This window comes from Mandrillus leucophaeus, unplaced genomic scaffold (assembly GCF_000951045.1).
Source record: "Mandrillus leucophaeus isolate KB7577 unplaced genomic scaffold, Mleu.le_1.0 Scaffold38, whole genome shotgun sequence".
Lineage (NCBI taxonomy): Eukaryota > Metazoa > Chordata > Mammalia > Primates > Cercopithecidae > Mandrillus > Mandrillus leucophaeus.
The window spans coordinates 4,651,277-4,673,603 of NW_012104031.1; the positions used below are offsets into that span (position 1 = coordinate 4,651,277).

Consider the following 22,327-nt stretch of genomic DNA (forward strand, 5'->3'; position numbering starts at 1 on the left):
AAAAAAAAAAAAAAAAAAAACAAAAGAAAGAAATATAAGTGGTGAAGTGGTGGCAGAATGCCCAGAAAAGAAAGATGGGATTCTACCTGACTTTGCCTTCATACTGTCCATAGAACAGGTGCTGTCGGCTTGTCCACTCAGCCATCACAAACTCTAGAGCAGGTTTGCCAGTAGGTCCTGGAAGGCTACACAGGAACTCCAAAAGAGGTTCTAGCTGAGTGTGCACCAGATGAGCAAACACCATGATCAGGGACTAGGGGAAAATAAGGACATTTGCTTCAGGGAAATCAATTTCAGAGACATAAGAGATGAGAGGGAACTGGCCAGTCAGATAAGAGACAGAGTCTACACTGAAGGTATTATTCACAGGACAAGAAAACATGGAGATTTCCTTGTCCATGTTTCTTAGGCCAGACAGATCCCATTTTACTTAACTGTCCTACAAGGGTAGTAACAGGGTAAAATAACTCAGGACCAAAATACTAATTTTCACTTCTATCAGCCAGGGAGTAGGAAGCCCACTCCTTACTGTTCTCTTACCTGCATGACACTGAGCGTCTCTGCCTGCTGCATCTTACTGAGGATGGCACGAAGAATCTGGTCTAGATTCTCCCCCAGCTCCCGCCCTGCCTTGGAGATGAGGGTGGAAACAAGGCGGCCCACAAAGGCCGCAGTGAACTCTGAGGTGCGGGGGTCCAGGAGCTGGCTCACCACTTGCATCACATACCACAGTCCATTGTGGCCCTGCTCATCATGCCACTGGGCTACTTGTTCCAGGGTCACTGACACATAGGCCCGCAAGCACTCTCCGCCATTCTGGGGAGACAGGGGTGGCAAGCAAGATTAGTAACCGAGGGACAGATGCCAGGAGGCCCTCAGTCTGTATAAACAAATGTTCTCAGAGGCCTATGCCTCATAAAAGCGGTGAGTCTATAGTATTTGTGGTGGGCTCATACCACTGGAATCAGGAATTTACTGTTACAGACACAGACATGCATTACATAATTCCCCCTTTACCTAATGAGCTATCTCAAAAATGTGTATTATTATTTTTTAATCACAAGGGACAATGGCCAAGCAAAATGAATTTTAATCATAAAGGTCTACCTCTGGCACTAAAAAAATATGCTTACAATCTTGCAATAATTGGGGATACTATAGGACCTCATATAGGTCTTACACAAACCACTAGTTGCCTAGGGATTTCTAAGCTGATCAATATTCACTGGCAAGTTCCTATAACCTTTATAATCAATGACGGTAGTACACACCTGAAAAGGTAACCAATTCACCCAGGAAACAAAAGGAGAAAAAATATTTAGGCATCTCTCCCCTCTCTAGAGGCCCATCACTCTGTTGATTTTATTAATAGAGGAAATATGCAGAAAGACTTTCTTATGGCCCCAAGTCTAGATGTCTGTAATCTCTTTCATAGTAGCAATACCCAATACAGATGGGCAGGGTGCTTAGTATCTGTATTTTTAAAAACTGTAACATGCTCCAAAGCACCAGAAACGCTTGGCTTTTGCAGCCTGAACCCTTCCTGAATCTGCTAAGTAAATATGGAGTTGAGGAATTCCGTATTTCAAAAGCATAAAACCATGTCAGATTTTTCAGTGTAGTAAAGGCCCATGACTGGGGAGCTATCTTCCCCCTTCTAGTCTCCATGTCTCAGATACCTGCATGGTGGCATTGTCATCTGTGTGAAGGGTACACTGTGCCACAGCAGGGAAAGCTTGGCAGATGAGAAGCTGGGAAAGGGGAGGCTTTGTATTTCGTACTACTGTTGTCAGGATATCAATGGCTGTCTGAAAGAGAGAAGAAAAAAGAGTCAGAATTGCCTCTGGGGTTGGGGGTGCCCAACAACTAAGATCCTTACTGGATGGGTATCACATAGCAACCCAGAGAAAGCTTATTAATGAAAGGCAAGTTTCCAAAATAAAAGGAATAATTAAATGGGTAGTGCTCTCAGCCTCCTCATAATAGCTTACTAATTGATTAGTCCTAAGGGTGGGCACTAGTACATGGTAGTGGATTGGATAACCAGGTGACATACTTAGTGGCGCTGTGTAATGGTGGCACTCTGTTCAATTCACTGAGGGTACCTCTGAAACAAGAAGAGCCATTTTCTTTCTTTTATTCTTTTTTGAGGCAGAGTCTCGCTCTGTCACCCAGGCTGGAGTGCAGTGGTGCGATCTCTGCTCATTGCAACTTCTGCCTCTTGGGTTCAAGGGATTCTCCTGCCTCAGTCTCCCAAGTAGCTGGGACTGCAGGCGCCTGCCACCATGCCCGGCTAATTTTTGTATTTTTAGGAGAGATAGGGTTTCACCATACTGGCCAGGCTGGTCTCAAACTCCTGACCTTGTGATCTACCTGCCTTGGCCTCCCAAAGTGTTGGGATTACAGGCGTGAGCCACCGCGCCAAGCCAAGTCATTTTCTTAAAGCTTCAGAGAATCACCCACTGTCATTGTGGGCAAAAGAGCTCAGCAAAATCACCCCATGAATCTCTAATGCTATTAGGTTCTTGTCAGCTACATGCATCTGTGGGTGGCACTTGTATATCTCACACACACACAGCCACTTACCGCACAGAGCCCTGCAGGGATCTTGTCTGCTGGCGCCTGCATTATGCTGACCAGAGTGGGAATCAACCTCATTTGCATTGGGCCCTGACAGGCTTCAATCTGGGACAGCTCCTTGAAGATGTCCTGAGCCAGTGAGGCGACGACAGGATCTGAAGTGGATAAGGCAACACGGAATCCCCCTGCCTGATGGTCTGCATCTGCTTCTCGCTTAATGATGCCTGTTGTTTGCCCTAACCTAACAACTTCTGCATTGATTACTTATCACACATCTGGGACCTAGTGGGGCCACATGAATAACCTGAGAGAACAGGAGTGATCCTGAATCTCCAAGAGGTACACTTTGTATGGCTTCATTAAAGTAGGGACTAGTCTTTAACAGCTACTCCTAAAACAAAATGTAGTTTTTCTAAAGAAAAATCTTTAAAGTCTTTATTCTTGTGAAACCTAGATTATAAAACCATATGCTTAAAAAAAAAAAAAAAAAAAGCCCAACTGATACTTTTAAGAAGAAAGTTGCAAAAATTGCCAAAACACTGACTTTGATACATGAGAGAAATCATACATATCTCCTATGAGGTAGCCATGGTTGCCATGAACAATTCTCAAAGCTACTTCTGGGGCAAAAGGCAAAACTCCTAAAAAGCAGAGCCTTATGAAGAAAGGGAACTTTAGCTCAATCTTCTTTATCTATATAACAAAACATCCTCCTCTATTTAGTATGGAAAAATATAGGCAATGTATATTAAAGTATATCTTAAAAGATCACTGCAGCATTGTTTGTAATAGAAAAAAATTGGGAATACCCTAGATGTCCATTAGCAGAATGGGTAAATTATGATATACCCATTTTATGGAATACTATGTAATGGCTGAAAGAATGAGATATATCCAAGAACACAATGTGGAAAGCTCCTCAGTACACATTTTTCAGTGAAAAAGCATATCTAGTAACATGTTCAGTATATCACATTATATAAACAATCCTTATCCTGTACATCTTTCTGAGCTTCAATATTGGAGCTCTCTCTTTAAAAAAAAAAAAAATCCTTAATATTTTACTAGTAATAAGGTATTAATAAACACATTCACTATAGGAAAAAAAAAACTTAAACTGCAGAAAAGTAATAAAGAAAACACCTGTAATTCCATCACCCAGAGATAAACACTCTTAAAATTTTGATGTATTTTTTTCTTTTCTTTTTTTTTTTTTTTTAACATACTTATCTATACATATATCCTTTCCTAAAAGAAAAATCAAAACTTGGGATCATATTCTATGGATTTTTGGGGAAAAGTATCTTTTCATTTATTACAATGTAAGCTCTTTCCCATGGTTTTAAATATTCCTTTTAAGCTTGATTTTTAATGGCTGAACAGTATTTCATTTTATGGATATAATTAACTAATGTCTTTTTATAATTTCCAAATTTTTACTACTGTAAAAAATATCTAGTGAATACCTTTGTTCATAAACTTTTACATGTATCTTTCTTTAGTATCTCCTTTTCTAAATTATAGTCCTAGCCCTTTTCTTTTAGGAGGCTTTTCATTTGCCAAATTTCCTATTCTATCATCAAAGTTCTGAATTATGTCTCTTGCTTATAAGCCCTTTATTTATTATCTTTTTCCCTAAGTCTTTACTAGAGAGTGTTACAGAAATAGGTACTCTATTTTTTAATGCTGCTACATTTACAGCACAATTCTATTTTTTGCTAATCCAAAGCCAGATTCTTTGCTTATGATGTTAAAACCATAGCATCATAGGTAAGACCAAACCTAGGGAATCTTTCATTTAAATTCCCCAGCCACCATCTTTTCTTTGGTGCCCCTCATAACACAGTTCTCCCTGGTGGCATACCATTACTGTACTTTAGGAAAATGGCGATGGTGAAGGGGCAGATTTTGCTTTCCATGCTTGCTGTGAATTCGGGGTCTACTGTACAAACGATGCACAGGGTCTCCATCACCAGGTTGAGGACCTCTGAGCTGAACTGGGCTGCTAGGTGAATTAAGCCATCCAGGATACTGGGGAGGAAGGGCTGGAGCACATGGGTACTTTCTGATACTTTCAGTTGGTCACAATAACTAGAGAGAGACAGATAAGCAAGAATTATTTAAAAAATTCAATTCCTGGTTTTCCCAATTAATCTCACATATTATAGCATTTATATGTGTAGCTTTATAAAGCAAATTCTAAAGTTAGGTAAGTTTCTACTTCCTTCTGGATGTATTATATAAACATTAGCACCACCATTTCTATGTTCTCTATTTATTTGACTTTTGCTATTTTCTTTAAAAACTTCTGCTTTTTTTCTTGAAGTTTTTTTTTCTGCATCCTGAAACAAGCTTAATTTATATAAACATTTTTTTTTTTTTCTTGAGACGGAGTCTCGCTCTGTCACCCAGGCTGGAGTGCAGTGGTTGTATCTCGGCTCACTGCAAGCTCTGCCTCCCGGGTTCACGCCATTCTCCTGCCTCCTCAGCCTCCCGAGTAGTTGGGACTACAGGCGCCCGCCACCTCGCCTGGCTAGTTTTTTTGTATTTTTGTAGTAGAGACGGGGTTTCACTGTTTTAGCCAGGATGGTTTCAATCTCCTGACCTCATGATCCACCCGTCTCGGCCTCCCAAAGTGCTGGGATTACAGGTTTCAGCCACCATGCCCGGCCTTATATAAACATTTTATTTATACTTTCGAAATCAGCCTATTAGCTGTAGGATTTAAAGTTCCCTTATAGTTTTACTGTATTAGCCTCTTTTCAATCAACAAATATTTACTGAATGTTGCTTACCATGTCCAAAATGATACAATTGTTAAAAACACATTGTCTAGGACCAGGCACTGTAGCTCACGTCTGTAATCCCAGCACTTTGACAGGCCAAGGCAGGCAGATCACCTGAGGTCAGGGGTTCAAGAGCAGCCTGCCCAACATGACAAAACATCTCTACTAAAAATGCAAAAAAATTAGCTAGCCGTGGCGTTGCGCACCTGTAATCTCAGATACCTGTAATCTCAGAGAGGCTGAGCCATGAGAATCACTTGAACCTGGGAGGCAGAGGTTGCAGTGAGGCGAGATCATGCCACTGCACTCCAGCCTGGGTGACAAGAGCGAGACTGTCTCAAACAAAAACAAAAACAAAACCACAACAACAAAAATTATCTAAATCTTTACTTTTGTTTATCTTTAGAATGGCAATAAGTTACAAGGCAATAAAACATTGTTTCTCTATGTTAAAAGAACCTAATATAGAAACAAGGCACTTAGCAGTACTCAATAAGTGGTTCTTCTTTCTTTCTTTCTTTTTTGAGATGGAATCTCACTCTGTTCCCCAGACTGGAGTGCAGTGGTATGATCTCGGCTACCTGCAACCTCCGCCTCCCAGGTTCAAGCAACTCTCCTGCCTCAGCCTCCCGAGTAGCTGGGAATACTGGGAATACAGGCACCTGCCACCACGCCCAGCTAATTTTTGCATTTTTCGTAGAGACTGGGTTTCACTATGTTGGCCAGGGTGGTCTTGAACTCCTGACCTCAGGTGATCCGCCTGCCTTGGCCTCCCAAAGTGCTGAGATTACAGGCGTGAGCACTGTACCCAGCCAATAAATGTTCTTTTTCTTAACTTAAATGTTTTATTTTAAATGTCTTATAACCGTATTATTTGTGTTGGCTTTCCAAGGTCCACAATGACCAGTGAAACTGTGGGCTTTAATCTCAGATCTGTCCACAGACTTTTTGATTTTTGGTTCATAATGTTTGATTCCAATAATACCCTGCTCTGACCAAACTTCTAAAGAGCTGATGTGGAACCTGGCTTTGGTCAGTTCTCAACTCCTTAGACTAGCTTTTGGATCCATCCCTCGACCAGCATTTATCTGTCCTCTCCCTCCCTCCATTTCCCACTTCTATTCTAAGGGTTTATAGTTACTTTGCCCCTCTAATGAACTTGAAACTGTACAGCATGGTAAAACATAGAGTTTGCATCATCTGTCTACATCATACTGGATCTTGTATGCCATGCTAAAAGAGGTTGAACTTTATTTTGGAAGTTGGTGTTTCTTTAACTTGTGTTACTCCTAACACCTAATCTTCTCTTTACTCTAAAGTCTCCAGGGGAAACTGATGTCCCAGGAAAATATTATATATTTATCCGTGGCTTCCTATACTGCCTGATATAATACGACTTTCTTCTGAAGTACCTCTATCTCAAGTTTGAAGAGAATAACTGGGAGCCACGAATGATTTTTTTTTTTTTTTTGAGATGGAGTCTCGCTCTGCTGCCAGGCTGGAGTGCAGTGCCATGATCTCGGCTCACTGCAACCTCCACCTCCTGGGTTCAAGTGATTCTCCTGCCTCAGCCTCCTGAATAGCTGGGACTACAGGCATGCACCACCACACCCAGCTAATTTTTTTTTGTATTTTCAGTAGAGATGGGGTTTCACCATGTTGGCCATGATGGTTTTGATCTCCTGACCTTGTGATCCGCCCGCCTCGGCCTCCCAAAGTGCTGGGATTATAGGCGTGAGCCACTGCGCCTGGCCGTCATGAATGATTTTAACAGCAGGAGCAAGAAAATCAGTTTTCTATTTTAGAAAGATCAACTTGACAGCTCAAATAATATGGTCTGCAGAAGTGTGAGGCTGCAGATAGATCAATCAGGAAGCGGCTGCAGTAATTCAAGGAAGAGAAATAGCATAATCAGGGTAGTAGCAAGGGAAGACGGGAAGGAAGAGATGAGAGGCCAAGGAACCAAGATCTAAAAGGCAAATATCTGAGATCTCTACCTTCATTAAAACAGGGAATACAAGGTGTTTAAGTTCAAGATCTAAAGTTACAAGATTTCTACCTTTAATAAAAAGGAAAATACTGGTAGGACAGGCCTGAAGGTGATAACAAGCTCAGTAGTAAATGTGTTGATTTTCAGGTACTTGTAAGATATCTATCCTGGTATGGATAGTAAGCAATGAATACATTAGTTTGTAGCTCAGGAGAAAGTTTGACATAAATTTGAGTTTAAAAATGTGAAACAAGTATAATTATTTGTCAATCAGTATCTTGTTTCAGAGATTATTTAAGGGAGTTTGCAATGATACATAAACTATGACATGAAGGAATAAATTAAAACTGGGGCTAAGGAAAAAAAGAAAAGCAACGGTGGAATGCTTATCATTAAAAGGTTACTAGTGACATTAGAAAAGACAGCTGCAGGCCGGACGCAGTGGCTCACGTCTGTAATCCCAGCACTTTGGAAGGTGGGGGTGGGCGGATCACCTGAGGTTGGGAGTTGAGACCAGCCTGACCAACATGGAGAAACCCCATCTCTACTAAAAATACAAAATTAGCCAGGTGTGGCGGCACATGCCTGTAATCCCAGCTGCTGGGGAGGCTGAAGCAGGAGAATTGCTTGAACCCAGGAGGCGGAGGTTGCGTTGAGCTGAGATCGTGCCATTGCACTCCAGCCTGGGCAACAAGAAATAACTGTCTCAAAAAAAAAAAAAAAAAAAAAAAAAAAAAAAGAAAAAGAAAAAGAAAAAGAAAAAGAAAAGAAAAACAGTTCCAATAACGTGACAGGGACGTAAGCCAGTCTGCAATTGGCTGGTAAACTAAATAGGAAATGACCAAATGGAAACTCTTTATTGAAAGATAGCTAACGATCCATTCATAGGACAGGTCTTAACCGGGATCCACAGATAGGCTTCAAGGAATTCAGTGTTTGACAATGAACATAAAATTTTCTAAACATATATGAGTGTCCATTTCTCTGGTCTGAATATCCATAGCTTTTGTCATCCTTCAGAGAGACCTGTTACATCTCTCAAGAAAACCACTAAACCACTACCCATGTGGTCCAAGAGATATGAACATTAAAAATAAAAGTTTTCTTCACAGTTCTTCTGATTATAAAAGTAATATAAACTTGTTGAAACAAACAAAATGTTTTATATATATAACAGAGAATGAAAGTTCTTTGTACTCTAATCTCCCCCAGAGAGAATCAAGGTTGATAAATATGCCTGATAGGTACTGCCGTCTACCTAAAACACTGGAAAGTAATGGGTTTATTTTACCCAAAGTACTTTCACATTCATACCAAACTCCTCTCACAACTTGCAGCTGCAAACATTTCCATAAAATTACAACACAAAGTGGATAATTCTCCAATGAAATCAAGTTTCACAAAGGTCAGAAGCTAATCAGGCAGTGACCACAGGTACACACTCAGAAAAACCCTTAAAATAATATTCATGACTTAGGCAGCCAGGGCTCTCTCTTCTCAGACTTTTACAATGGTCTTAGAGCTTTCTGAAATGCTATACTTAGTTTGCCTCTTAAGATAATACTTCTAATTATTTTAGAGCCAAAGTTCTGCTTCACCTAGATTGAAGCAGACAAAGATGGGACTCTGTTTATGGTCATAACATTAACCATTTAATTAAAACAGGCAGTTCATGAATGCTTTCTAATGACACATAACACGGCATCTCAAAAGGTACTCCTCTGCCTTAAAAGGTATGACAGGGCAGGCACATGGAAAATAAATTTTGTGTTGGTAGTTTTAGGATTCAGTTGAGATGTTTAAGTTTGAGACTAAAATATTCCTTAAAACAATGGTCCTTCTAGTCTGTGTAGGAATATAAATAAATGACTTTTGATCCATTAGTAACACTAGCCTTAAAAAAGACAGTAAAACTGGGAAAAAATAAGCAGTGTTTCTAGGCCACATTATCCCAGATTTGGTTTCTAATATAAATATAATCAACCAACAAAACGATGTGGACTCTAATCCTGCTTCTATCATTCATCAATTGTGCAACCCTGTGCAAAACATTTTTCTCTCCAAGCCTCAGGTTCTTTAGCATTAAGAGAAAGGGAGTTGCCTAGATGATTCCAGAACTGGAGTGAATTTAAAGAGGAAGAGGAGCAGAAAGAAACAGGACATCTTCTGGACTCATAAAATCCATGTCCCTGGCATGGTTTCTTTCCCTGTCCTTCCAACATTCACCCTGAAGGAGATCATTAGCAGGGATTTCCAAGCAACATAATTCATTGGAAAACTGTGATTTGGTATATCTAACCTGAGTAACTTTCCCTTAAGATAATTATCACCCTAGGGTAGCATACTCACCCCCAGATGGCTCTCACTGCAGAAATTCGAACTGACGGGGGCTGTGTCTCGTGAAGACCACTAACTGTTGCCTGTAGGAACTGCTGGATCAGTTCAGGGGACATAGCAACAGTGAACCGACTGGCAGCCCAAAGTGCCCGGCCCAAGAGGAAAGGAGACACTGGGAGAAAGACAGAGCAATTAGGGGCTGGAAAATGAAAATTCCTATTACTTGTCCTTTCTCTTTCCCACATTCATTCCAAATTTTTTTTTTTTTTTTTTTTTTGAGATGGAGTCTCACTCTGTCACCCAGGCTGGAGTGTAATGGTGCAATCTTGGCTCATTGCAACCTCTGTCCCCCCAGGTTCAAGCAATTCTCCTGCCTCAGCCTCCTGAATAGCTGGGATCACAGGCACCTGCCACCACGCCCAGCTAATTTTTTGCATTTTTAGTAGAGATGGTGTTTCGCCACGTTGGCCAGGCTGGTCTAAAACTCTGGACCTCAAGTGATCTGCCCGCCTCAGCCTCCCAAAGTGCTGGGATTACAGGCATGAGCCACCACGCCCGGCCCTCCATTCCTCAATTTTTTAGAAGTAAATGGATGCTACATAGTATGTACAACTTATTTGAGAGAAAAAGCGTAACCTTGTATGATGAAAGCAAATGTGTGACCTGTGGTACAAAATCAATTTCCCAGTTTTCCCTTGTCTCCTGCGAGCAAAGTAGATCTTGAATACTATTAGACTAAAAGGATTTTACCACCCCAGTCCTCACCCTGAGCTCTCATTATTCCTTACCTGCACTACTAGTTAATCTTTTTTTTTTTTTTGGAGGTGGAGTTTCGCTCTTGTTGCCCAGGCTGGAGTACAATAGCGCGATCTTGGCTTACTACAAACTCCACCTCCTGGGTTCAAGCGATTCTCCTGCCTCAGGCTCCCCAGTAGCTGGGATTACAGGTATGCGGCACCATGCCCAGCTAATTTTGTATTTTTAGTAGAGATGGGGTTTCTCCATGTTGGTCAGGCTGGTCTCGAATTCCCAACCTTAGGTGATCCACCTGCCTTGGCCTCCAAAAGTGCTGGGATTACAGGCCTGAGCCATGGCGCCCGGCCCACTTAATCTTCCAAATGCCATCTCCATTGTTGTTTATTCCCACTTTTGGACCACTCTTTTTTTCCTTTTTTCTTGAGACGGAGTCTCGCTCTGTCACCCAGGCTGGAGTATAGTGGCACCATCTCAGCTCACTGTAACCTCTGCCTCCCAGGTTCAAGCGATTCTCCTGCCTCAGCCTCCCGAGTAGCTGGGATTACAGGTGCATGCCACCATGCCTGGCTACTTTTTGTATTTTTAGTAGAAACGGGGTTTCACCATGTTGGTCAGGCTGGTCTCGAACTCCTGACCTCAAGTGATCTACCCGCCTCGGCCTCCCAAAGTGCTGGGATTACAGGCATGAGCAACCGCGCGCGGCCTTGGACCACTTTTAAAACTTTAATTATAGCTCTGATCATGTCATTCTTCTATTTAAAATCTGTCAATGAATTCCATAGTCCACTAAATAAAGATTACCCTAGTCATCATGTTATTCAAGGCTCCCTAATATCAGTGACTCTAGCATTACCTATGATTTCCCTTTATGGTTTCCAAACTCAAGTACACATCCCTCCTTAGCAACTTACATCTTACTCTCCCAGCTCTCTGCCTTGTTCATATTGCAAGCCAACATATTCACCTCCTTGCATTACTTATTTATTCATCTCTTAGGCTGAAGCAATTCTAACTATCTCTGTGCCACAGTAATTCTGTCTTTAGTGTTCTTACATGTTATATATATTGTTTGATAGTCTAGCCACTAATTTAAGGATTACTACTCTTGTTTACTATAAGCTGCTGAGGAGAGACTATGCTTATTCAGCTTGTCACAGGGCTTAACTTGGTTACTCACACAATAAACATCCTGTTGACAGAAAACATTGAACAGAACCTAATAAACTGTGCCAAACAATTATACAATACAGATGCTCCTCTGCTTATGATGGGGTTACTTCCTAATAAACCCATCGTAAGTTGAAAATACTGCAAGTTAAAAATGCACTCAAATTTAATACTGAACATCACAGCTTAACCGAGCCTACCTTAAACATGCTCAGGACACTTACATTAGTGTAAAGTTGGGCAAACTCATCTAACACAAAGCCTATTTTATAATAAAGTGTTGAATATCTCATATAATGTATTGAATACTGTACTGAAAGTGAAAACAGAATGGTTGTAAGGGTACTTGAAGTATGATTTCTGCTAAATGTATATTGCTTTGGCATCATTGTAAAGTTGAAAAATCGTAAGTTCAATCACTGTAAGTGAGAAACTGTTTATAACTTTATATAATGTACAGAAGCAGTTCCCAAAAGGATGGTCCAGAAATTCCCTAAAGTTAAAACTATTTTCAAAGTAATACAGAGACATTAGTTTTTTCACCTTCATTCTTTCTTTCTTTTTGAGATGGAGTCTCGCTCTGTTGCCCAGGCTGGAGTGCAGTAGCACGATCTTGGCTCACTGCAACCCCCGCCTCCTGGATTCAAGCAATTCTCCTACTTCAGCCTCATGAGTAGCTGGGATTACAGATGTGTGCCACCATGCCCACCTAATTTTTGTATTTCTCAGTAGAGATGGGGTTACACCATGTTAGCCAGGCTGGTCTTGAATTCCTGACCTCATGATCTGCCCACCTCAGCCTCCCAAAGTGCTGGAGTTACAGGCATGAGCCACCAAGCCCAGCCTCGCTTTCATTTTTTTTTTTTTTTTTATTTTTATTTTTTTGAGACGAAGTCTTGCCCTGTTGCCCAGGCTGGACTGCAGTGGCGTGATCTCGACTCACTACAAGCTTCGCCTCCCGGGTTCACGCCATTCTCCTGCCTCAGCCTCCCGAGTAGCTGGGACTACAGGCACCCACCACCACGCCTGGCTAATTTTTTTTTTTGTATTTTTAGTAGTGACGGGCTTTCACCGTGTTAGCCAGGATGGTCTCGATTTCCTGACCTCGTGATCCGCCCACCTCAGCCTCCCAAAGTGCTGGGATTACAGGCATGAGCCACCACGACCAGCCACTTTCATTCTTTCACAAGTATACAGTGTAGTTTTCCAGAGGTTATGTGATATGTGATATTCATGGCTCTGACAGCCAGTGGAATGCATGTTTCCATTTCTTTTATTTTAAAAACATCTCAGTTTTAATTTTTAGTATAGTAAATATTAATAAATCAAAGCCACATAAAAATGTCTTTTAAATTGTTGATAATTTGTAACCAGAAAGTTTCAGAATGGTTGGAGTAGAAAAGGTTTTAGCTACAGGCAGGATTAACAAATGATATATACTGAGCCTTTTTCCACTCTAAATGACAAATATTCTAAAATTTCCAAAGTCTTTGGAAAATCTTTGCTAGGGTAAACTCTACAAGAAATGTGTTAATGGGCTTCAGAAATCTTTCAATGTAATTACAGGATGCCTACTCAAGGCACTTGTAGGATACAAACATTAGACATGACTTCTATTCTCAGAGACCTTACTAGTAGGAGTAAGAAAACATATTCAACAATGCAGCATATGATAAGTACAGAGTGAAACACGATATTCCCAATGGATATGAGCTCTGGATGTACAACGATTTTAATTTGTGATTCAGAGAATGGAAGTGATGGAGTGAGATACCCGATAATAGATTACCTATTTAAAATCACAGAGCAGAATATTTTCAAATGACGTAAGCTACTCCCAGAACTATCCTATGGAGAGGAAGTAAATGGACTGAAAACGGAGCAAACCATACCAAACGTTCCATGATTTAGGTACTGAGAGAGAAAGCAAAGGTAGTGTTTTGGGATGGGGATCTGGCTCCAAGGATGAGAAAAGGCATGGCATGGCAGAAGCAAGTAGCAGAAAATGCCACACAGACAATGATTCTTAGCTAGTGCTCTGTATTGTGGAAGAAATCGGTCTAATAGTAAAGGGCTACTTTTTTTTTTTTTTTTTTTTTAACTGAGTCTTGGTCTGTCACCCAGGGTGGAATACAGTGGTATGATCTCACTTCACTGCAACCTCCGCCTCCTGGGTTCAAGTGATTCTCCTGCCTTAGCCTCTTGAGTAGCTGAGACTACAGCCTCCCGCTACCACACCCGGCTACTTTTTATATTTTTAGTAGAGGTGGGGTTTCGCCAAGTTGGCCACGCTGGTCTTGAACTCCGGACCTCAGGTGAGTCACCTGCCTCAACCTCCCAAAGTGCTGGGATTAGAGGCGTGAGCCATCACACCTCGCCTACTTTTTTCTTTTTAAGACAGACAGCTAACATGGAATGAGAATGGAACACTTTAATTATTTGGATATTGGCCAAAAATAAAGTTTGAGAAAAATGACAGGAAACAAACAGGAAGAATGTGCCTGATACAGAATGCTTCAACAATGGGAGCAGAACTCGATAATTCTGAAGATACAGCACCAGATTTGTAATCCATTCAAATGCCAAAAACAACCACAAATGGGAATGCCAATTTGGGAAAAAACATTAACATCATGGAAGAATTATGAACTAGGCAATATTAGATTGTTATTAGGTGAAGCTTAAGTCAAGGTCTCTGGGCTGTTTTAGAGGTTTGGATGAGTTCAAGCTGTAGGGTGCAAACAATTTTCACTCAAAGGACACAAGAATATCTGGCCTACCAGTCTAAGTGAACAATATAACCAAGTTAATGACAGGTCTAAAAAGCTTCTAGCATCCTGGCATGTGCTGAAACATACCTGAGAGGTTGAGGTCTGCAAGGATGACATTGGTCAGGAACCCATGCATGTCAAAATGAATCCTGCCATTTTTCACACTGTCAGTGATGATGGCCTTCACTGAGCCTAGGGCAAGCATGCATGCCTCATGGATCTTCCACCTGTGAAAGGATACTACAGCCTAGTAAAACATACTACACTGCCAAAAAAGATAAATATTTGAGGAAAGAAGACTCAGAAAAGGGCACTCCACCACAATCTCTTCCAAAAGAGTCACTTATCTTAAGCCCTTCCATTCTAACCTACAGCTGAAAACAGAGTAAAATTTTAATAAGAGATTAAATCTGTTATTAAATTAAAACCAGATTTTCAAATTAAGACAAAAATAAATCCATCCTTTCAAGACTTTTTAAGAAGGGGTAAACAAAAGCATCTTAACTAATTAGTGGCTCACTCTTACCAGTGCTCAGTGCCACTGTTTTTGGTTTGCTCGGCTTCTTGTAAATGTCGAGTGGCTGCAGCAGCCAGGGCTGCTGCACTTTCATTCTGGAAATCTGTGGCCACAGCCTACGGAGAGAGAAGAGCTAATAAATCTGTTTGTGCCCATTAAATGCATTTTAGTTGTAAACTGCTTTAGTCATGACTGTTAGAAGTGATTGGTTCAAGCTCTTTTACATACATGTGCAAACCCCGATTAATTGTATTTAAAATGTTATACCAGTAGGTCAGGGTCTCTAATGAAATTCAAGTAATATCTGTATTCTGTAGTGCCTAGGCATTGTAAGACTAACCAGTTGGGCCGGGCACGGTGGCTCAAGCCTGTAATCCCAGCACTTTGGGAGGCCAAGATGGGCGGATCATGAGGTCAGGAGATCGAGACCATCCTGGCTAACACAGTGAAACCCCGTCTCTACTAAAAAAAATACAAAAAAACTAACCGGGCGAGGTGGCGGGCGCCTGTAGTCCCAGCTACTCGGGAGGCTGAGGCAGCAGAATGGCGTGAACCCGGGAGGCGGAGCTTGCAGTGAGCTGAGATCTGGCCACTGCACTCCAGCCTGGGCAACAGAGCGAGACTCCGTCTCAAAAAAAAAAAAAAAGACTAACCAGTTGGCTTCTTTGGCTATATTCCAGCAGAGTATAAATGAGCAATAATAGATGTAGCTTTGGATGACAATGGACCAAATATTTGCTCTCTTGGAGCCTGATCATAGAAAAATAAGTCTAATCTACTAATTGGAACTGAATATAATCTTTCATAGCTCCTTAGAAATACTAAATGATAATGAGAAGTGATTCATCAACAGAGAACAAATCTCCTACCCAACAAGAAGTGGCAGTTTCTTCTTAGTATTTCAGCCTAGGGACAACTCTATGCTCTAGTTCGAAGAGGCAAAGAAAATATAAGCAGGTATTTGGATGTTCATATTTCAGCAATCTGTTTTGTTTTGTTAGGTTTGCCAACCTTTGGTCTGTGCTACAGATTCTTGTTGAAGAGAGAATTAAACGGAAATGTTTTTTTTTTTTTGAGACTGAGTTTCACTCTTGTTGCCCAGGCTGGAGTGCAATGGTGTGATCTTGGCTCACCACAACCTCCACTTCCTGGGTTCAAGCAATTCTCCTGTGTCAGCCTCCTGAGTAGCTGGGATTACAGGCATGCACCACCAAGCCCAGTTAATTTTGTATTTTTAGTAGAGATGGGATTTTTCTATGTTGGTCAGGCTAGTCTCGAACTCCTGACCTCAGGTGATCTGCCTGCCTTGGCCTTCCCAAGTGCTGGGATTACAAGTGTAAGCCACCATGCCTGCCATAAACTGAAATGTTCTTGATTCAACTACCCTTATTCCATGGAACACTTAATCCTCTATACAATTCTCCCCCGCACCCTGGCCCTATGGTCTGCACAATTCTTATATCTAATATTTAGTTGTAAGTTAGAACCAATAGCAATCATTTTAGAATTTCTGAGTCTCAAACTTCATTTCAGAAACTCTCTTGCATCCCCAATAAAGTCTGAGATACAGTCACCCAACAACACTGCTCACCTTGGATTAGTTGTCTAGGAAAAAAAAAAAGCTCAAGTGACTGATTAAAATTATGTGGTTGAAGTATCAAGGTAAACTTACCAGCAACAAGTCTTGAGCTGCTATTCTAACAGTATAGGAGAATGTATCATCATCTTCATCTTCTACAAACTGTTGGGGGTTGGCTGTCCATACTTTAATCTGAAAAGATCAAATTATATCTTTGTGATGCTGCCAATCTGATTCATAGCTTTTCATCAACAGATACAGGAAGATTTCAACCTATTATCCTGACCAAAACTCTAGCCTTTTGCTGGATACAATGGCTCACAACTGTAATCCTGACACTTTGGGAGGCCAAGGTGGGAGAATTGCTTGAGCCCAGGAGTTTGAGACCAGCCTGGGCAACATGGTGAGAACCCGCCTCTACAAAAAAATAAAAAAGTCAACTGGGCATGGTGGCATATGCTTGTGGTCCCAGCTACTCAGGAGGCTGAGGCAGGAGGATGGCACGAGCCTGGGAGGTCAAGGCTGCCATGAGCTGTGTCTACACCACTACACTCCAGCCTGAGCAACACAGCAAGACCCTGTCCCAAAAAAAACAAACAAAACAAAACAACAACAACAAAAACCGAAATAAAAACTCTAGCTTCAAAAATCTTTTCTTTTTGATGTAGAGAAACAAATACTATCAAGTAGCAAGGTAGGTAGCAATGGCTATTGCTCTCTTTTAGAATCTGGCTGATTACTAGCTCTCTGCCAATGTCAACCAGCTGTTACCCTTTGACAGATCGATTTTCTGAACAGATTAAGTCTGATGGACTATTTACTGTGAAAATTATGTCAATTCTTGTGCTGTTTTAAACGAGGCGTTACCCAATTTTTCAACGTTCTTTGCTGGTTTTGATGACCCACCATCAGGCTAACGGTCTGATCATTACATTTTACTATAGGGAAGGAACAGATTCTCCTAAAAATCAGCGTCTTAGGTTAGTGGTCCTGTGAGATTTTCTAATGGCAAAAGTGGGCCAGGCACAGTGGCTCGTGCCTGTAATCACAGCACTTTGAGAGGCCAAGGTGGGCAGACTGCTTGAGCCTAGGAGTTAAGAGACTACCAGCCTGGGCAACACAGTATAGTACTTTTCTGCAAAAAAAAAAAAATTAGCCAGGTGTGGTGGTGAACTCCAAAACTTTGGATATGGCAATAAAATGATGTCAAACCTTTCCCAGAACTTCACATGAAATTATTCTTCTTGGGGCCGGGCACGGTGGCTCACGCCTGTAATCCCAACATTTTGGGAGGCCGAGACGGGTGGATCACCTGAGGCGGGGAGTTTGAGACCAGTCTAACCAACATGGAGAAACCCTGTCTCTACTAAAAATACAAAATTAGCCGGGCATGGTGGCACATGCCTGTAATCCCAGCCACTCGGGAGGCTGAGGCAGGAGAATCGCTTGAACCTGGGAGGTGGTGGCTGCAGTGAGCCGAGATCACGCCACTGCACTCCAGCCTGGGCAACAACAGCGAAACTCCTTCTCGAAAAAAAAGAAATTATTCTTCATTATTCTTCTTGTGTCTACTTTTAGAAATAAAGTGTTTGCTTGACCAAGACCTCACATTCTTTAAGTTGCACTTTCCAAATACAAGATGGCAACTGTCTCTCAAATATTATTTACCTGCTCCTCAGTGATTTGCATGTACAGGATAATATAATAAATCAATTCAGGCAAGGCTTTCTTAACAGTGCTTTTGAATTTGCTATTTTCTAGTAGAGCATGGACAAATTCAAAAATGCTAAAGACGAGATTTTCAAAGCCCAGGACTTCACCTGCAGGAAACGCACAAGAGAAGAAATTAATGACAAGAAAGCAAAAGGAAAGCACACATGCTGAAAATGAACTACATAATCTTTGTAAATTATTGAATATTTCAAGCACTTGCTAATGATTATTCCTGAGGAATTGGGAGAGAGGGCTCAGAAGTCACAAAACGTAATTTTGAGGATATTAAATACTCTTTGGTTTTTCAAGTAAAAGAATCAGAAACACTGGATATATTTTCCAGTATGTCTATTGTTCTAATCTGAAATAATTAGAAATATTAAAACAGAAATGAAAGACTCATTATCTGGGACCCCAAAATGAAACACAACAAAATGCCAGAAGTAGGCTAGATTAAATGGCCTTAAAAGTATCTCTTCCAACACAGAAATTCTATGATTTTATGAGATTTATGCAACTACCTATCAGGAACAGATTAAAGATTGTCAATTCTCATTTCCCCACATCTAATACATTGAAAATAAACTCAGTTAGAAAACACTTAATAGAGTGAAGCCTCTCACGTTATTGTTTTTTATGCCCCCCGTCTCTGGCTTCTTTTTCTTTTTCCCACTAACTGGTATTTCTATAAAGATCAAATAAACTACATACCATCAGAATCCACAGGATCTTCTACTTCTTCTGTGTAATTTACTTCTGTCCTCACATAAGTATGATGAAGAGTAAAGAAACAGAATTTGGAGTCTGCTTTACATATAATCTACAAGGAAACGTTACATATTCCAACACTAAAAGTAGACACCTTAAAAAAGCCTGTGTAAGAAGAGTGGAACCATATGAAAGTGAGACCCAATGCGAGATTCCTAACTATAGGTGGTAGTAGCTCCCTTAAACTTTCAAGAAAGGATATAAAGCTGCACTCTCGGTTAGGGTGTTCCAAACAATAGGCAGAATCTGCTGCATGGAGGACACCATGTGCTTTGGGAAGTTTTTCACTAGGGCTGTCACTGCCTAAGAAGTTAAGAGAAAAGGACCCAAGTTATGAGTGATATATAGGAAATAAATGATTTCAGACCACCCCCTCAAACACCAAATATTTCATTGGTAGTAAGTGTTTACCTTTAGGACCTCCATCTTAAACCCACTGTCAGATGTGGGGCCATCTGGTATCTGGAGGGCCTGAACAAAGGCCTCTGTGAACTGCTGCACCACGGGAAAGATCAGGACTTTGGCTGCACCCTGATAACAGAAACCAAAGTCAATGCTGGATAAATCCCTAATCCATGGCTTCAACACATATATATCAAACACTGATATGTGAAAGGCACCTAAAGCTCTCTTCAAGCTCCAAGCCTGATCAGAAGAGAATAGCTATAAAGTCAATGAAGGTGTTACCTAAGATTTCATGTTTCCTTAACCAGCACTTGCAGTTCTTCATCAAAGCCCTCTTAAAAACTATTATGTAAGACCAACTTTCCTCCTAACTGCTTCTGAATCACAGGGATTGGTATTTTTCAGCTAGCTTTGCTTCACGCAAGAGGGCCATAAAAGAGTAGGAAAGTTCTGAGTGATGACTACTATGAAAAGGATATAGGATAAGGTGTTTGAAGAAGACAGACCCAAAAGAAGACTAAGCTTTTTACAAGTTGAAAATTCAATCAGGCCAGGTGTGGCGACTCACACCTGTAGTCCTAGCACTCTGGGAGGCCAAGGTGGGAGGATCACTTGAGCCTAGGAGTTCAAGATGAGCCTAGGCAACATAGGGAGAGATCCCGTCTCTACAAAAATAATTAATTAGGCTGGGCACGGTGGCTCATGCCTGTAATCCCAGCACTTTGGGAGGCCGAGGTGGGCGGATCATGAGGTCAAGATATCGAGACCATCCTGGCCAACATGGTGAAACCCTGTCTCTACTAAAAATACAAAAATTAGCTGGGCATGATGGGGCGTGCCTATAGTCCCAGCTACTCGGAGGCTGAGGCAGAAGAATCGCTTGAACCTGGGAGGTGGACGTTGCAGTGAGCTGAGATCGCACCACTGCACTCCAGCCTAGCAACAGAGTGAGACTCCATCTCTAAATAAATTCATTCATTCATTCATTCGCCGGGAGTGGTGGCACACGCTGGTGGTCTCAGCAACTTGGGAGGCTGAGATGAGAGGATTGCTTGAACCTGTGAGGTTGAGGCTGCAGTGAGCTATGATCATGCCACTGCACTCCAGCCTGGGTGACAGAGCAAGATCTTGTCTCAAAAAAATCCAAATAAATAAAAAAATAAAAATACAGCTGGGAGCTGTGATTCATGCTTATAATCCCAGCACTATGGGAGGCTGAGGCAGGAAGATTGCTTGAGCCCAGAAGTTTAAGATCAGCCTGGGCAATACAGTGAGACCCTATCTCTACAAAAATTTACAAAATAAAATCAGTCAAGTGTGGTGGTGCATACCACACCTGTAGTTCCTACTGGGGGTCGGGGGTGCTGAGGTCAAGGGATCACTTAAGCCCAGGAGTTCAAGGCTGCAGTGAGCCATGATTACGCCACTGTACTCCAGCTTGGGTGACAGAACAAGACCCTGTCTGGAAAAATAACAATAATAATAATTTAATAAAAATGTTAAATCTATCTCTAATACTGGTTAGTGTGCTTTTTGGTGCTGCTATCATGAAACGACTCACTGCTCTGCATGAATAAAACTTGTAAGCATGAAGTCTGTTATTGATCCAAAGACCTGCTTACCTTTTCCAGCTCCTCCATGTTACAGATCATATGGGCACAAGTGGTAAATATTTCCACGGCTCGGGAACGGGTTCGAATACCATACACCTGGAAAAAAGGTTACAGCATAACAGCACAGCCACGACAATGGAATGTGTAGGTATGTGTGTATCTTGGACTAGAAGTAAAACTATGACTAATGAATCCTTACATGAGATTGGATGCCCTCGAGAAATGGGAAATGTAACTCATTTACATTTATAGGAGGCAGACTTCTGTAATTCAGAGAATGAAAGGTAGCAGAATCATAATGTTGGAACTTATTGGAATGAACCTTACACATGGGCCTCTGTGGGTTCATTTGATTAAAAAATACCAGGCTGGGTAGTGCTTAAAATCCCAACACAGCCAATATATTTCCTTTAAAATGCAGACTACTGGTTGGGGGCAGAGGTGAATAGGGAAGTTACATTATCCATCAGGTATTTACATCTTATTGTAAATGAGTTATCATTCATATACACTCTAATCAAATATATATGCAATATATTAAGGGTCTATTATGGGCAATGCAGTGATAGATTGCTTCCAATTACTTAGCTGAGGTAGGCAAGCTTAGGTGGGATAACTCAATAAACTGAGGCTGGAAGTAGCATGAAGGAAGGCACTATTTATCTACCTAGGGGCTACTGGATGCCAGGAAGTACGATATGTGAAGAAATATTTCAGCTATTTCACTCTTTTATCAAAGGCTTGCCCTTGTAGTTGAGTGAAAGGTCTAAGGTTAATGCAGATTCAGATCCAAATCTTTGTCAGTTCTAGTCTTTAGGTATTGAGATCAGTTGCAAACACCACAATCTCCCACCTGAAAGGCTGGGGGCTGAAGACAGCCTGAACTCACTATAATCTTGGAGCTGAGATTTCATACCTCAGCCATGGTGAAGATCTTATACATCTCTGGGAGAATGACAGGAGCAACAAGTGGCATCTGTGTGTCTGTCACTTCTCGAGTGAATTCTACAAAGAAAAAAGTAGTACTGTTTAAAAAAAAAATACTGCTTCATAAAGATATTAAGGTTGATATTTTCTGAACTGCTTCTAGGTGGCAGTTCCCAAATAGACAGCACACAGGTAAAGACACTGGCCTGGTGGTCTCATTCTGTGAAAGCAAAAGTAGCAAGAGTTACTGATTATTTGTTAGAAGGAGAAAGAATAACATGGAAATAGAGAAAAATATAAGCAATTAAAAAAGAAAACTTTAATATAAATACTGAAAGAAAATCTGTAATAGAACTGCATAAATGTCCTTGTGAGGTCAACTTGGGAAAATTCTGTATTAATTTACTTTGTGCTCATC

At 41.1% G+C, this 22,327-nt stretch overlaps 1 protein-coding gene across 1 annotated transcript in view; it reads right to left on the bottom strand.

Annotated features, from left to right (window-relative positions):
• Positions 1-22,327, bottom strand: part of IPO9 (importin 9) — a 60,852-nt gene that overhangs the window by 14,709 nt on the left and 23,816 nt on the right. The window contains exons 5-19 of the mRNA XM_011990542.1: positions 21,899-21,987; positions 20,992-21,078; positions 19,376-19,495; positions 19,167-19,267; positions 18,908-18,966; positions 18,152-18,303; positions 16,577-16,675; positions 14,914-15,020; positions 14,475-14,614; positions 9,706-9,865; positions 4,445-4,671; positions 2,587-2,735; positions 1,680-1,808; positions 541-816; positions 87-253 (exon numbers count right to left, since the gene is read on the bottom strand). Of these exons, the coding sequence (XP_011845932.1) occupies positions 87-253; positions 541-816; positions 1,680-1,808; positions 2,587-2,735; positions 4,445-4,671; positions 9,706-9,865; positions 14,475-14,614; positions 14,914-15,020; positions 16,577-16,675; positions 18,152-18,303; positions 18,908-18,966; positions 19,167-19,267; positions 19,376-19,495; positions 20,992-21,078; positions 21,899-21,987 (2,062 nt within the window). The remainder of the gene's footprint in view (positions 1-86; positions 254-540; positions 817-1,679; positions 1,809-2,586; positions 2,736-4,444; positions 4,672-9,705; positions 9,866-14,474; positions 14,615-14,913; positions 15,021-16,576; positions 16,676-18,151; positions 18,304-18,907; positions 18,967-19,166; positions 19,268-19,375; positions 19,496-20,991; positions 21,079-21,898; positions 21,988-22,327) is intronic.